We start from the raw sequence: 16,575 nt of genomic DNA, 5'->3' as shown, positions 1-16,575 counted from the left end.
ATCCCCACACGAGTCAGCCCGTGCACAGCTGCACATCCCTGGCACACAATTCACACTGGAGGTCCTGGGTGGGCAGCAGCTCCGGGGACATGAGCACATGGCATCCACCTCTTCGCTTCTGCCCTCCCGGGGCTGCCCTCCCCACCTTGAGCTGACACAGCTCCCAGGGACGGAGCCGCTCTCTGCTCCTTTGCCCCACACATCCTTTAGCCCTCACTCTCCCGCACAACACCCCACCCTGCCCTACATCACACACCCTCTCATTACCCCAGCCTCCTCTCCACCCCATCCCAGAACATCTCAGCTTTGTCCTCACCCAGCAGCACCCCCTCCACCCCCTTTAGCTGCATCCCACCCTCTGCCCTTCACCCCATGCACAGCCTCCTGGCTGCTCTTGGGGTGGAGGGACCACAAAGCGCCTGGGGTACACACCCCACCACAGAATCAGGTTCTACCCCAGAATTTGGGTGCCTGATGAAGCAGGCTGCAGGGCTGGGCCCCGCTCCAGGCTGGTCTGTGCGTGCAGAGAACAGCACTGCAGCTGAGAGCCCGGCCGAGCAGGCAGAGCAGTGCTGGGAATATCAATCAGCACGGCTTGGACCCGGCGGCTGCCCACACAGCCAGAGCTTCCATCACACAGGGGATCCAGAGCTCGGCTGTCTGAGCCAGCCAGGGACTCAGCCCTGTGCTGCAGAGGGCTCAGCATCCCTCTGTATTGGGGCCAGCAGACAGCTGGTCCGGAGAGGTTGATGGGGAGGGGAAGGTGGCAGGGAGGGGGGAGGTCACTGCCTGAGCAGAGCAAGAGGAGAGACCAGGAGAGAGGGATGGAGACGAGCAGATACAATTGTGAAAGAGAAGAGGGGAGGGTCAGGGGAAAAAAGAAGTCCCTCAGAGCCAGGCTAGGGAAGCCCATGTTCATAGACCAACACTGGCTCCATGGGCACCAGGCCTGGGGGTCTGAGAAATGAGAGGAAGAGGAGGACAGGGAGGAATGAGCAGCATCTGTCTCAGAAGGGTGGGAAGAGAGGAACTGGCCAGCGCTACAAGCCACCCAGGCAGCCCAGCCTGATGTGAGGAGCCCCAGGCAGGTAGCACAGACTGGGCGAGCCTTCAAAGGAGCAAAGGACGCGTTCCCAAGTGCTGGTGGAGCCAACAGCTATCAGGCAGGAGAGACCTGATACTCTTCTCAATGGCATAGGGACAGCAAGCACCACTGCTCTTTGCAGAAATGCTTACAGAGTTGTCACCTGCCAAGGCTGCATGCTTTATACACCCCACTGTCCCCTCCCATCACATACAGGTTGTGTGCACCCACTTCCACTACTCCACAGTACAGCTTGCACATAACCCTGTGTCACCTCTCCCTGTGGTGCCAGTTGCCTCCTCCCACTGCAACACAACCTGCACGATCCTGCTGCCACCTCCTCTGGGGACAGGGGTTGTACCCCTCCCTGTGCCACCTTCTCCAAGGACAGGGGTTGTACCCCTCCCCTTGCCACCTTCTCCCGCATTGCCTAGCCCTGCCACGCATCCCGTACATGTGTCACAGAGACAATGCACACCTCTGTGCCACCCCTGCATGGGGTACAGGCTGTGAGCACCATGCTGCCGCCTCCCACACACAACGCGCAGGCTGAGTACACCCTGCTGTCACCTCCCCCTGCAGTACAGCCCACGCACACTCACAACATCTCTGGCTGTACAGGCCAGGCTGTACGAACAGGATTGCTCATCTCCATGGCTGAAGCTCTTCACCTTGAGGTCCCAAATGCCCCAGGCTGTCTCAAGGCACAGGCACCCCCTCCCTGCTATAAACCAAAGTCCCCCCAGCACACGCCTGCCAGGAGCCACTGCACATTCCTGCCTTGCTTGTGTGGCTCTAGCAATCTCACCAGCCTCCCTAGAAGCCAGCATGGTGTATGACCCACTCACCCCCTTTTGTGCTCCCCCAGCTCCTACAAGCCCCACAGTGATGCTCACAAGCCACTGTGCATTCATAGGTGCTTTGCAGAGCCCAGCCACTCTTCCCAGCACCGCTGGGGCTCAGGCCCCTCACTGGTGCCTCCAGGACCTCAACATTCCCTCTCAACACGCTCCTTCATTTGGTCTCTGCATGCCAGAGCCAAATCTGAACCAAGCGCAATTGATCCCAGGAGCAGAAGCTCATTTGCAGTGCCTGGGAACTTCTCTGAGTTCAGTGTCTTTCCAAAACTGGGGAAAAACAGGGCAGGTCCCCCATGAACCCTCAGCTCCATCTGCAGCTCATTTCTGGATCCATTTATCAGCTCATTCCACGTGAACGGCCTTGAGAAAAATCCACTGACCCAGGACAGTAGGAGACTTTCCCAGACATCTGCCAACACATAAGCCTGCAATTTATGTAGACTCTAAGCTAAATTCTAAATGAAGACAATTTCATTTCTGCCCATTACAGCTACAATATTCCTCTTATTCCTGCCCCGCAGAGAGTAATTAATACTGTGCCATGCTCCTGAGCCTGCAGGCAGGTGCAGGCACCTCTGCCGAGCTCACAGCAGCATGCTGAAGTTAACTCCACTCCAGATAGCTTCTCGGACGGTGGCAGGGGGCGGGGGGGCACGCTGTAAGGACCAGGGGCAGTCTGGAGTTTGTGCAGTCAGGAAAGGATGTAGCATAGAACACCCAGTATAAAAAAACCCCCAGAGGATAGAGCCTGGGAGATGGGCAGAAGAAAGAGATGCTGCCCACGCCAGCATCTGAGAGGTTGTGTTCTTGCCTCAGGTTCATCAAGGAGCTACTGAGGACAAGGAAGGAAGGGAAACTCCTCTCTGAATGTTCCCAAAGGGAAGCAGATAGCAACACTGAGCCAAGCCCCTAGACTGCCCTGCCCAGCCCTGCAGGCACTAGTTATTGAGGTGGTTGCTGGTGTCTCCTTTCCTGCTCTGCAGCCATCGCATCTCCCCGCAAGTCCCAGCCCTGCCTGCCTAGGAGGCCCAGACACTTCCTGGATGGTTCAAGATAAAACCTTATGCTGTTAGCAAAACAAACGAAGAGGCTGTGAGAGCCAACGCTGGCACAGGGCTGAAACCACCGAAGCCAGAACCACTGGTTTCCCCGGATGATCTAATCTCTCCTAGCGCCAGAGCTCCTCTTCTCTAGCAGCCTGGTGCGGCTGGCTGGAGCCCCCAGGGAAGAGGTGAACCTGGTGTGATTGGCACAGGGATGTCTGCCCCAATTTGAAAAAGAGGGGATGCCCAAGATGTGATGCTTGGCTGGAGGGAGGAGGGTGTAGGATGGTCAGGGTGCTGCACTGCACCTGCCTACCAGATCCATCTTCTCTCCAAGCTGCTGGAGACAAGAGCCTGAGCAAGCCCCATGGCAGCAGCATCACCCCAGACCTGCCCACTGGCAGAGCCATCTTTATGGGGAGCATGGCTACCTCTCCTTCGCTGCAGGATGCCCATTGCATCCCGGGTTGAGAGGAGCACCTTGCTTAGGGTGCTTCCTTCCCCCAGGCGCTGCTGACGCACCAAGGCTCTATCTGCAACCGAGTGTGTCCTGATTCCAGCACTGTGGCAGGCAAGAGGCAGGCGTCTTCCAGCCCTTGCCGGCAGGATTTGGGTCATGCTAGCCAGACACCGCGTGGCAGGAATCTGCTCCTCTATGCGTTGGCTTTGGGACATGGGTGGGTCTCAAAAGGACATGGAGATGAAGTAGGAGAAGCTCTGCAGGGTGATATTGGGGTGGAAGAAAGGTGGGATGGCTGGTCCATGGCTGAGACTGCATTTGCTTCCACACACATACACATGTGTGTGTATGTACATGCATGTATTGTGAACTGTGTCCTCGGGGAAGCTATCTCCTTAGAGGGCCTGGCAGTCACTGGGGATGGGAGACGTCAGTCTGGGGAGAGGGAGTTAGTACCCTGAGGCCTTTGGACTGGCCATGCTGAGGCATGGTTGGAGAGCTTGTGGAGATGGCCGGCCCACGTGAGCATCGCTACTGGGTGCTGCGGGGCCTGGGTGCTCCAGTGGCTGAGGACATGGAAAATATGCCTGGGAAATTGCTGGGAGCAAGGCCATCCTCAGTGGCAGCAAGGAAAATAAAGCACAACCGGTCAAAAATAGAAAACTTTATTGAAATCAAATCCAACAGGGCAGCTGAGCTCAGCCCCACAGCAGGAGCCCAGCCTGCCACTCACTGGGGTACAAAGAAGGGAGCAGGGATCTCCATAGGGCACAGAGGGTACAGCATGTTGGGGGAGTGGGTGGTCCTCACCCACGGGGCCCCAGGAAGAAAGCAAAGCCACAGGCACTCGTCCCCCTCCTCCCTTCCTAGCTAGTTAAGGATAGACGTGACAGGCGCCAAAGCAGAAATGTGCAAGCTAACTGGCCAGATAGACCAAGAAAAGAAGGTCCTGAAAGCTCTGGGCTTGTCCCATGACCTCCTGGGACAGCTCTAAGCTCCAGTGCACACCAGCAAGCAGCCCTTCGCCATCCGCAGCCAAGACCTACCTCCGCCCTGCCCCGCACGCAGCAGAAACCGCTGGCTAGACCAAGAGCAGTGACCCAACTGCAGCACACAGCAGAGACCCCGGTGCCCCGCACCTCCAGTCCCGAGCATGAGACCCAGCCCCAAACGCGGCACACGGACAGACCTGAGCCCCCGGGATCCGCTCTGCCCCGCTGCAGCAGCTGCAGCATGGCTCTCACAGAGCCGTAGCTCTGGGCCCAATGCTCACACTAAGGGAAGCCTGGTTTTCTCTGCACCAGCTATGGCAGAGGGCCCAAGCCTGGGGGAAACCAGAGCCTGAGCCTGGGAAAAAGGCAGAGTTTTTCTCCTCCACCCAGCCCCACCTGCCCGGGCAGCCACAGCTGGTGCAAAACTGCCTTTTGGGCGGCTTTGCGTATGGATGGTGAAAGGTTCAGCCACACCAGCAGAGCCGGGCTGGCAACGGCAAGGCTAGCACCTTCCTTGCTGCTCCCTGGACAGGGGCAGGGCTGGAAACCGGGTGCCCAAAGCTGTGTCAGGAGCAGGACCGGTTTGTCTTTCCCACGAGTCAGCCCAAGCAGAGGGATGGATGGGAGGATGGGCATTGCCCTCCACAGTGCTCTTAGAGCTGGTCCCTCTAGAGGACCTGGGTGGGTGGGATTCCCTCCTCGGAGCTCCACATGCAGAGGCACACACATGCAGCACCCTTCACGTCACCGTCACCCAGGCAGTGCTGCCAGGACCCAGCCCCAGGTGGTCTGACAAGGGTTCCAACAGTTTTTGGCCTCCCCCTCCCACCATCCCCATCCCCTCCCTGCCCCACAACCAGGCTCCGTGGTTCAGCTCCGGGGTAGTTCTCTGCCATCCCCCAAGACTGTGCATGCAGGGCTGGGGGCCAGTCCATGCTCACTCCCACACCTCTGTCCAGATGGCTCCCCGGTTCAGGGAGGGGGCCGCTGCCGGCCTCAGGATGAGCTCTCCTACCTGCTTGTTGGTGTATTTCTGGGGATTGGTGCGGTAGCTGTAGTCTGAGTACTGCTCAGAGCCCGTTGAGTTGTTGTCCCCGGTGCCAACAAAGGTGTTGGTGGCCGGCAGGTCCTGCACCACTTGATGCTTCTTGGAGGCAGAGGGCGACTGAGGCTGCAGCTGGATAGAAGGCAGCGGCGAGTTGGAGCGGTAGTGGCGACCCAGGTCTGGGCTGCCTGGAGGGTAGTTGAGGGGCAGGTGGATGCGGGGGCTGTCACTGACAGAGTCATTCATGAGGTTGAACTTGAGCGATTTCTGCAGCCCTGTCTCCTCCTCATCCTCTGTGGGCTTGGGAGGCTTCGGGGACTTGCTCTTCTTCACCTTGCTCTTGTTCTTGCTACTCTTGCTGGCCTGCTTGGGTGCATACAGGTCCTTGGTCTCCTTCTTGCCTGCCTGGTAGCCACTCTTGGCCTCCCGCTGTCGGCAGTAGCGCACCAGGACAACCAGCACAATGACCAGGGTGACAGCCACGATGCCAGCGATGACCCCAAAGAGAATGTTGCTTCGCTGCTTGCTGCGCTCATATTCGGGGTCTCCAGCGATGTCTATGTCGAGTGGTGTGTCCAGACTGTGCCCCACTAGCGTGTCCAGCAGTGTGCGGTTGGCCAGTGTCTCATTGACGTAGAAGTGGACCAGCGCTGTGCCGTGCCGCGAGGGCTTGCCCTTGTCATTGACACGCACTACCAAGCGGTGCAGGCCATGGTGCTTGCGCAGGATCTCCTTCTCGAGGGTGATATCTCCACTGTGCGGGGAGATCTGGAAGAGCTCAAAAGGGTTGCCTCCTGTGATGCTGTAGGTCAACTCTGCGTTGACACCAGAGTCAATGTCCTCCGCCTTGACCTTGCTCACCTGCTGGCCAGGGCTGGTGTGGGGCAGGATGTGTTTGTAGGTGGCATTGGAGGGCGATGTGATGAAGGGTGCATTATCATTCTCATCCAAGACATTGATGGTCACCCCCACATAGGCAGACCTGGGAGGATCCCCACCGTCCACTGCCTTGAGTCGGAAGGTGTACGTGCTCTGCTGCTCCCGGTCAAAAGAGATGCTGGAGAGGATGGTGCCAGTGCCATTCTGGATGACAAAATCCCCATTGTCTTGCTCCACCGACAGCTGGATGCGGGCATTTTCTCCTTTGTCAGCATCAATCACTGTCACCATGCCCACAGGGCTGAGGGGTGGCATGTTCTCCATCACTGAGAAGTTGTAGCCGCTCAGCATGAACTTGGGGTCATTGTCATTCCTGTCCATGACATTGATGGCCACAGATGCTGTGCCCTTGAGGCTGGGGCTGCCCTTGTCTGCTGCCACCACCAAGAACTCATAGCGCTCCCGCTGCTCTCGGTCCAGCACCGCCTTCACCCGGATCTCCCCAGAGTCGGGGTCAATGGTGAAGGAGCCCTTGGAGGAGGGGTCTGTCACCAGGGAGTAAACCAGCTTGGCATTGGAGCCGCTGTCAGCATCACTGGCGCTCACCTCCATCACCAGGTCGTCTGGCTCGTTGTTCTCAGGGAAGGCCACCTCGGTGAAGCTCTGGCTAAAGACGGGTGCATTGTCATTCACATCCATCACCTGCACCTTCAAAGAGTTGGTACTGGAAAGGGGCGGGTTCCCTGAGTCCACCGCCACAATCTCAATAGTGTAATCCTTCACCGATTCATAGTCCAGCGGTGTGGTGGTCTGTAGGAAATATTTCTTCTTGCTGTCACTCCCTGTTTCACTAGCCTGCCGCAGCTGGAACGGGACATCACCAGCCACCACGCAGGTCACCACGGCATTTTCGCCCTCATCTCGGTCGGACACCTGCACCAGAGCCACTGCTGTCTCTACTGGTACGTCCTCCGAGATGTTTGCCATGCCATCCTGGTGGGTGACGAGCCCGATACCTCGGATCTCTATGGAGGGTGCATTGTCATTCATGTCCTTGATGGTGACCACCACCTGGGTGCGGGCGCTCTTGGGGTTGGCCCCCTTGTCTTTGGCCATGACAGAGAACTTGAGGATGTTGACGTCCTCGCGGTCAATGGGGCCCTGCACGGTGATGAGCCCTGTAGCACGGTCCAGGCGCAGCAGCCGACGCACCATGTCTGAGGCTTGGTGGAAGGAGTAGTCGATCTCGGCATTGGCACCCTGGTCCGAGTCGTTGGCTTTCACCTGCAGGGTGGAGGTATAAACGGTGAGCAGGGGGGCAAGGCAGCATGAGCCTCTCTGCAAACTGCCGTGCTGCCCACCACAGTCTCCTCTGGGAGGAAAAACCAGGATTTCCTCTTCTGGGGCCAAGGACTATGGGGCAAAGAGCCTGGGACAGGCAGAGCAGCTGGAAGAGGCCCTCCGGCATGGAGGCTTTTCCTTGCTCTTCCAGTGAAACCGGCTGGGCTGGTTGGCCGTGCTCCCTTCCCGGCCAGCTCTGGCATGCAGGGAATCCTCCGGGAATCCATGCCGCTGCAACCCAGGCAGCAGCAGCGAGAGACATCTCCAGCAATGCCCACTCTGCAAAACCCTCCCCAAGCGGGGATCAAGCAACTGTCAGGCTGAGGTGAGGATGAGGAGGGAGGTGAGGATGTGCGGAGCTACAGCAGCTCCATCCCAGCATTCAGCAATGCAGCCAAGCGAGGACCGGGGCTGCCCAAGCTTTGCATGGCACCAGCCATCCCTGCCTGCCTGTCAGGAGCTCTGCATTCACATAAACCTGCCTCTACACCTATTATTTGCTTTCTAAAGAAGATGAGGTTTGTCTAACATTTGCCTCCCTAATCGGCTCTCCGAGCAGCCTCTTCTCTGCACCATTTGCTGCTCTGCCGTTATCTTGCTCAGCAGATTTGGATGGAGAACGAAAGTTGTTAAATGTAAATTCCACCTTTTACCTCCACTCACAAAAAAGGTGGAAGTCATTTTCCCCCTGAAAGATAAAAGCTGAGCAATGGCAGCAGCGGCGTCTCAGCCCATTCTCCTCCCGGCCGCACGGCTCCCTTATCTGCTTCCAACTTCCATTCTCTTAACAGTGAAAAATGAATTCTTAAAAAAATTCACATCAGAATTAGCAAGCAGATGAGAGCTGGCCGCGCTCCGCTTATTAAGATGGCAGCTGCAGATAAACAGATGTCGGCTACTATCGTCTCAATGCCCCCTCCAAGCCGAATCCACCGAGATCCAACCCCTCGGGCTCCCCGGGCTGGTTTGCACTGCTGCCTGAGACAGGGCAGAGCCCCAGGCCCCTGCAGACAGCGAAACCCCCCGGAGTCATGGGGAGTTCCCCCAGAGGGGCAGCAGGGGTGCTGCCTGCCCCTCATCTCCTGTGCAAGCCTGAGTTTCCACGGAGCGGCTGAGAGAATGCAACTTATGAAAGGGTCTATGTCTTGTCTACGGGCAGCATTGAGACCGCTCTGGCATGAAGCCAGCCTCCCCATAGACGTTGGGTCCCAGCCCTCCTGTAACTCTCAGCCTTGCTCCCACCTACCCCCAGCCCTGCTGCTGCCCCTCTGTTGTGTCCCGCAGCCACCACTCTGGCTCATCTCCCTGCACATCCTTTTCAGCCTCATTTTAGCAGATGTGACATCCCAGGGACTTGCCTGCCCATTGGCCCCAGGTGACATTGTGCGTTCCTATGGCTTATAGCCCTTCTAGGCTCCCTCCTCCCTTGAGGAACCGTGGCAGCAGGTGGCCGTATAAATGCTCCCCAGGTTGTCCCTGCTGCAGCCAGGCAGGAGGGGGTTAGGGAGGAGAGGAAAGCCCATGCACTCACCTGGAGGACAGAGTGCCCCACGGGGCTGTTTTCAGAGAGCTCTGCCTCATACAGGGCCTTCTCGAACTTGGGTGCGTTGTCGTTCATGTCCAGGATGGTGATGCGAAGCAGGGCGCTGCTCGCCCGCGGGGGGTTGCCTCCGTCCTGCACCTTGATGGTCAGATCGTAGGAGTCCCACTGCTCCCGGTCCAGGTTCCCCATGACAATCAGCTGCGGCTGCTTCTCATCCTGATCCTCTGCCACCTGCAGCCCAAAGAGCTCCTGCGCCTCCGGACCAGCCGTCAGCTCATATGAGGCAACGCCATTGGGGCCTGAGTCCCTGTCCATGGCTAGGGGGATGGGGAAGAGCGTCCCGATGTTAGTGTTTTCAGGGATGGAGAGGGTGAGAACAGGTGAGGCAAAGTTGGGGGTGTTGTCATTGATATCGAGCACCTCTATCTGCCCCTCGAGCAGGCGTGGGCTGCTGTTCAAGATCAGGTCAGTGATGGACACTTCAAACTCCAGGAAGCAGGGCTCTCCGGGCAGCAGGTACTGGCATTCACGCAAGCTCTCCCGGTCGATGGAGGTTTCTGTGGTGTAGATGTCCCCAGTCTTGCCATCCACACGTAGGTATGGGGCCCCCACTTCCAGCTTGTAGAGGTGCCCCACGTCTGGGAAGCCGTAGTCGGAGGCCAGGCTCCCTATGAGGGTGTTGGGGGGTTGTTCCTCCTGCACTTTGTAGACCACACGCGTCCCAGAGACCACGGCAGGGAGCTGGAAGAGGAGCCACAGGCCCATGCAGGATGCCAGCAGTTTCATCCTGCGCTGCAGGGGAGCTGCAAGGGGACACATACATGGGAGGTCAGACAGCCCCCAGTCCTCAGGATTTCTCCGCCCCAGCCCACTTCCCTGGCATATCCCTTTTGGTGCCATGCAGGACTGCACGTGGTCCCAAAGCAGCCCCCCAAAGGGAAGGGTGTTCAGGGGCTTGCCTGCCAGAGCTGACCCCTGCCACAGCCTCCTGGCAGCCTCGGCAAGCAAGTGCCCAGGAGGACCAGTTCCAGCTTGCAAAGTTCCTGCAACGCCCTGCTTGAGTGAGCAACCCCGTCACTGAAACCTCAGCCTTCGTGTCACTTGCACTGCCACTCCTGCCACTGTCCACCCTCTTCGTCACCACGCAAACTGTAATTAGACCCAACGAGGCACACTAACAGGGTAGACTGCACGCAGCCTGCTGCCAGCAACCCGATGGGAGCCAGCCAGGCACAGGGGCGGCTTCTCACCACAGAAACACAGGAGCATTGTACACGATGCACTGCAGGAACACTGCCTGCCACACATGGTGGGAACACAGTGGCACTCTCCACATCCACCAGTCCTCCATAGCCAGGAACACCAAAAGTGGGGCAGGGGCTCTGTCTGTTCTGCAGAGATGGTGGGCTGCTACCCATCCAGCACTGCACTGGCATGGAGCACTACCAGGATACAGAGCAATCTGATCCGTCACTGCAGGGACACAGGGCAGTGCCCTCCCTGCACTGCCAACACAGGCGGCACTGCCAGCCTCGCACTGCTACATACGAAGGCACCACCCACCCGGCACTTCAGGGATGCAGGAGCCCCGTGCATCATCCATCCCGCACTGCATACAGGGCACTGGCATGCCTGTGCACCCCTGGCAGAAAGAGTAGGACACAGACTCACTGCCCAACCTGCACTGCCGTGCAGATAGACCCCATGTCTCCAAGACATACAGACCCTGTATGTCTCCAAGGAGCAGTAGCGCTGTACAGCCCCAGCACACTGCAATGGCAGGCACAGCATCTCCCCTCTGCTGCACAGTCACTAGGCAACCCCACACCCTGTGCCAGCAAATACTGTTCCCTTCCCTCACTGCAGACATAGTTCCTTTCCATTCCCTCCCACTCCAGACTGGGACACTGCACGCACGCACTGGGTGCCCACGCTGCCCCACACGGACAGCCCCGTGTTGTCCCAATGTCCATCCCACCAGCAGCAGAGGCAGTGACAGCAGTGCTGCCCCCCTGCATTGCAGAGACACACACTGCACACGCTGCACCACAGGCACCCAGCCACTGGAAACCTCCTCCCAGTATACACACACTGCAGAGGAAGTGACAGGCGCATTGCCAGACCCAGAGAGATTGTCCCCTTCTGTACCAAGCCACATGCCCTGTCACCAAGCCTCTGCCTGATACTGTGCCTGGCCACCAGTTTTTTCATCCCCCGCTTTCTGTTCTGGGAACGCACCCTCCTTCTCCATGGTCCAGGTGCACCCACACAGCCTCTGCTGAGCCATGAAGGGGTGCAGCCCAGCTCGCTGGCACTCAGAAAGCCAGGCTGGGTGGTTGGATGCCCTAAAATCAACAGCCACAAGCATCTGACATGGCCCCACAGCAGCAACCCTCTCTCCCCACTCCCATCGCTTGCTTTCTCCACAGCCTGTACCCAGCCTCTGGGATGGGTGAACGTTCCTCCACCATCTCCCCACTGTGGTGTCACACATAGCAATTGCCTGATTCCCTGTGCAGATCCTGGCATTGTAAAGATCCTCAACAAGTGGAGCATCCTGCGCTGCCCACTCAGGTACTTTCCACGAGCCAGCAGCTCCCAGTCCCTCCACCCATCCACTTCCCCATGAACAACTGCTTCATCCATGGCACGGAAGAGAGGAGCTCTCCCTCCACAGGTGAAAATATGTGTTTCTGGAGATGAAACCATGGTCCTGACACAGGCCCTAGCCTGACCCTACTCCCTTCTCCTTCAAGCACTCTTCGTGCAGAAAAGAGATATTGCCACCTTGCTGAGGGCATCCACAACTGTCCAGACCAGCTCTGTGTGTGGATGCCTCCGAGATGTATGAACCTGGGAGGACAGGAGGAGACAAACAAGACTTCTGCACAGGGCTGAGGATGGAGAGCATAAGAAGCTGAGCAGAAACACAATGCACCCCTGCGTCAATACAGGCAAAATCCAGCAACGCGTGTACACGCACACACATGCATCTGCAGTGACTATGCATGTATCTGTCTGTGCACTATGAGTGTTTATGTGTGTGTGTGTGCACCTGCACAGAGCACAATCGTGTGTCTCTAGGACAAAGCATGCACATGCACACGTGTGCACTAGCAGGGTGTGCAGATGTGCCACACGCGTGCACGCACTGTGAGGAGAACATCCGTGCTTGCCCTGGGAGAGCCTGTGCACCAGACACGAGTTTGCATCCCTGCACCGAGCGCACGTGTGCGTGCACCAAGTAACGTGTGTGCCTGCGCAAGGGGAGCATGTGTGCGTGCCCCTGTCGCCCCTATCATCACCGGCTGTGCATTCATATGATGTCACCCTGTGCAGAGGTACTTGTGTGTGTGCACACCCCAGCTGGGTCACATGTGTGTCTGCCCACAGCACGCGTGTGCACTTGCCCCGTGCCCCCCAACACATCCGTCTGCCTTCATGGGGTGTCTGAACCCGCACTGAGCTTCATCACCCTGGTGCCCTGTGTGCCCTTTGGAAATGACTGCGTGGTGAGAAAGCGAAGACGGGCAGCCCCGGCTGCTGGGAAGGTGCTCCCAGAGGATGCCCCATCCAGCAGAGGCACCTGCATCTGCCGCTGGGCTGTTTGCACAACACTGTTTGCATTAGGCTGGGCCCTGGCTGCCAATGACGTAGCGCCATCCTGACTAAGCCTTGGGGTGAGGTGGAAGATCACAGCTAAAGGTAAAAGTCCCAACACGGGGTGATGCCTCACGCAGCCCTGACTGAGCCAGGAGGGAGGGACCCAGGCGCTGGAAACACCAGGAGCCCTCTACCAGCCTGGAGGAGGAAGGGAGTCACCCAAGGGCGCCCAGCACCCACGCTTTCTGCTCCAAAAACAGGGCTGGAGCCTGAACCCAAGCCCTGTTCCCACAGGTGAAAGAACCCTCCAAAGCAGGGAGGCTGGAAGAAGAGAGGGGCTGGGACCAAGTGGGACCGTCACCCCATAAAGGGACTGCCGGCGGGTGTGAGGGGCCTCGGGTTCACTGGGGTAAGGAATCCTGCTTGGTGCCTAAGGGTGCGAATGACACAGCGCAGACGTGAGAGCCCAGAGCTAGGCGTGAGGAGGAGGAGGAGGAGGCAGAAGCCTCCACCACTGGGGAAAAGCACGTCTGTGCAGGAGACAGAGGCTTCCCAGGGGCCAGTCCAAGGCATTAGGCTATTTTCCCATGGGATCTAAGGACCATCCCACACTTTCTTCTCCGGTGCCAGGCACCTTTTTCCGACCTGCTGGCAGAGCACAGAGCACTTAAAAATAAAAACCCCTCCCAAAACAACTATTCCTCCGCACACACAATTCTCCCTACGGGGAGAGTGTGAGAGAGACTGAACCACATGAGAGAGGCGTTAGTCACGCTGCTTAATGCATGACTGGGAAGCTCTCAGAGGACAGTGGCATGCAAAATCCTACAGAATTCAGCCATCCCTCCCGAAAAGAAAACAAGCCCTAATGAGAGAGAGGTTATAAAGCACTGAGAATTTAAGCAACTGCTTGAACAAGCCTGTGTTCCCTGTGATTCCCACAGCCCCTTGGCCCAGTTCCACAGAAGGCAGCGCCGCTCCGGGAACGGGCACCAAAGTCCACCCTCTTACTGCTCCCAACGGCTGATTGCGTGGCTCGGAGCCATGCTCACAAGTCTATCCAAACCCTGCACTGAGCACACAAGTACTAATTCCCCACCCCCCCACCCCCCAAGCTCTGCTCTGACGCTCGAAGCTGGAGCAACACCCGAGCAAGCAGCAAATGCTTATCGCGGCTCCACTCCACGCGAGGGGCCAAGATCAAGGACCATATTGTCTGAAAAATGGCCACTGATGTTCGGTCCTGCATCGGAAGGTATGGATGGGCTGAATCCTGGGCATTTTGTGGCACGTCCCACAGTTTCTCCAGCTCTGGCTGCTACTGCGGCTGCTCAGCATTTATCCAGGCTGGGCCCGAGCACCCTGAGCCGGAGCACCCCACAACGAGGAACCCCACTCACTTGTGATCAGCTTTACCCCAAAATCATCTCTTAGGAGCTACATAGTGATCAAAAGAGGGCGAATCCCCGGGCCCTCCCTCCTCCTGCCTCCTCCACATCCTTTCCAAGTCTGGTAGCCAGTGAGACAGAGACCTGTCAGAGCCTTCCCAGGGTGGCAGCCCCCATCCTTCCACCCCGGGGGTCCCCCACGGCCTCACCGGGATCCAGTGGGTTCCTGTCCCACCCTCCCCACCACCATCCTGCTCGTCATCCCAGCCTGAAGGGGAGTCCTGGGGGAAAGCAAAAATGTCGCGGGCCTGAAACACCCCGGCAGGGCCGCAGGGAGCCAGTAGCAGCGGGAACGGCTCTTCTCCAGGACCACAGCCTGGAGGGGCCGGGGGAGCTTTAGGAAGGGGAGATAGGGGACCCCCTACCCCGCAGGGTGCCGGGGAAAGCCGCGGCTCCCGGTCCCCCCCGAACCCGCCGGCTGGAGGGAGGCTGGAGCCGGGCTCCCTTCAACGGCCGCTGCGGCCGCGGCTCCCTGGACCCCGGCGGGGCTGCCCGGGCTGAAGCTCCGGGCACGCAGCGCCCCGCTCCGCCGCTCCCCGGCGAACCTCGGGACACGGCCGGGGCGCGTCCTGCCAGCCCCGCACACACACAGACGTACATGCACAGACACGCAGATACCCGTGGAAAAACCACCGGAGCCGCTCTCCTGGCACCGGCTTCACGCTCAGCTTGGCGTAAAGGCGAGGAAACAGGGATTTTTCTGAGGCGCAGGCACGTACAGCCCACTCACACACTCACCGGCACATACACCCCTTGATAACACAGATACCCCGCTTCCCGCACACACCCGCACCCCACATCACTCCTGGAACCCACACCCCGCTGACACACGCACACCCACGCATGGACACCCCGCCACGGAGCCACCTGCCAGACCCCTTCACCCCTCTCCTCCCGCACACACGCACACACGCACAGACCCGCTCCAGCACCCAGCACTCGCCCCGACTCCCAGCCGCTTCCCATCCGCAACTTCTCTCGCTCCCACGCACCAGCGCACCCCGAGCCGCGCTCACACCCCGGGTGCACACACTCAGGGGTGGATGGGGGACACACACTCAGAGCCACCCCCGACGGCACAAAAAAAATAAAAAACAAACGGGCTCACCCCGACCCAGTCACACACCCACAGCCACCCCACGCCACCCACCCACGCTGCCCGCGCCGGGCTGGCCCCGCTCCGCGCACAACAAGTGGCAGCGCCGGCGGGATCGGTAACCGGGAGCCGCCCGCCGCCGCTTCCCGCGGAGCCCCGCGCACCCCGGCGCGGAGAAGCGCGGAGCGGGATTCTCGCCAGCGCCGTTCCCGCCGCCGCCCGGCCCCGCGCTCCCGCCCGGAGTATCCCGCCCCGCTCCGCACCGCACCGCACCGCAGCTCTCTGCGGCCGCGGTGCGGGGGCTCCGGGTCCTAGCGCAGCCCTTACTTAGATGCGGACGGCGCTGCGCTCCGTGCTGGCCCCTTGCGCGCTGATCCAGCGGCGTCTGCATCGCCTCCTCCCCGCCGGGACCGGGCTCCCCCCGCCCTCCCGGCTCCTCTCGATCGTTATCCACGGATGAAAAGCAAATTTTTTTTTTAAAAAAAAAAAAAGGATTAAAAAAAAAAGGAGGGGGACAAGAAAAAAAATGTCCCGTGGGAACCGCCCCCCTTCTCCGGGCCGGGGCTGCGGCTCCTCCGGCGGAGCGGCGGCGGCAGGGCTGGCGGCAGCCCCGGTGGGCAGCTCCGTCCGTGCCCGCCTCCGTCCCTCGGTGTGTGTGAGGATGTGCAAGGGAAGCGCAGCGCAGGCACGGCCCCTTCCACCCCCCTCCCCGCTGCCTCCGCCTCTCGCCGCCACCACGGGAAGGTGGAGCTCCGGCTCCTTATCAGATCCCGAGCCCAGCCGGGCCGGGACCGGCGGGCACCGGCTACCGGGCAGAGCCCGCCGGGCTCCGGGGTGCAGGCACTGCGCTAAGCCCCGTGGCGGTGGAGAAATGGGGGGGAATCCCTGCAGCCCCCTGGGACCTCCTCACCCCAGAGACCCCTCCACTTCTCACCAGCACACGCGTGGGACGGGTCTCCCTTTTCGCTCCCCGCCCGGCGTTCGAATTTATTTATTCATCCATTTGTTTTTCCACCCGGCGCTTCACACCCCCGCAGCCTCACTACACGGGGAAAGGGGGGCCGGCTGGCAGGGCACCCCTCTTTGCTAAGGAACCCCCCCCAAAGAAGCAAGCCCACCAGGGTGCTGTGCCAGCCACTCCTCTGATCGCTCCAGCTGAGCAGGGCTCCTGGCAGACTGCA

General features: G+C 59.4%; 1 protein-coding gene across 1 annotated transcript in view; it reads right to left on the bottom strand.

Moving 5' to 3' along the window:
• The window catches only part of PCDH1 (protocadherin 1), a gene marked incomplete at its 3' end in the record, with an annotated part of 52,692 nt that extends 36,465 nt beyond the window's left edge, over window positions 1-16,227 (bottom strand). Inside the window, exons 1-3 of the mRNA XM_080353153.1 lie at window positions 15,722-16,227; window positions 9,236-10,050; window positions 5,455-7,647 (exon numbers count right to left, since the gene is read on the bottom strand). Coding sequence (XP_080209279.1) covers window positions 5,455-7,647; window positions 9,236-10,050; window positions 15,722-15,785 — 3,072 coding nt within the window. The 5' untranslated portion in view covers window positions 15,786-16,227. The remainder of the gene's footprint in view (window positions 1-5,454; window positions 7,648-9,235; window positions 10,051-15,721) is intronic.
• Window positions 16,228-16,575: the final 348 nt, after the last annotated feature.

The sequence above is a fragment of the Nesoenas mayeri genome (assembly GCF_963082525.1).
Source record: "Nesoenas mayeri genome assembly, chromosome: 14".
NCBI classification, from domain to species: Eukaryota; Metazoa; Chordata; class Aves; order Columbiformes; family Columbidae; genus Nesoenas; species Nesoenas mayeri.
The sequence above is the reverse complement of the archived record's forward strand: the minus strand, read 5'-3'. Positions and strand labels throughout refer to the sequence as shown.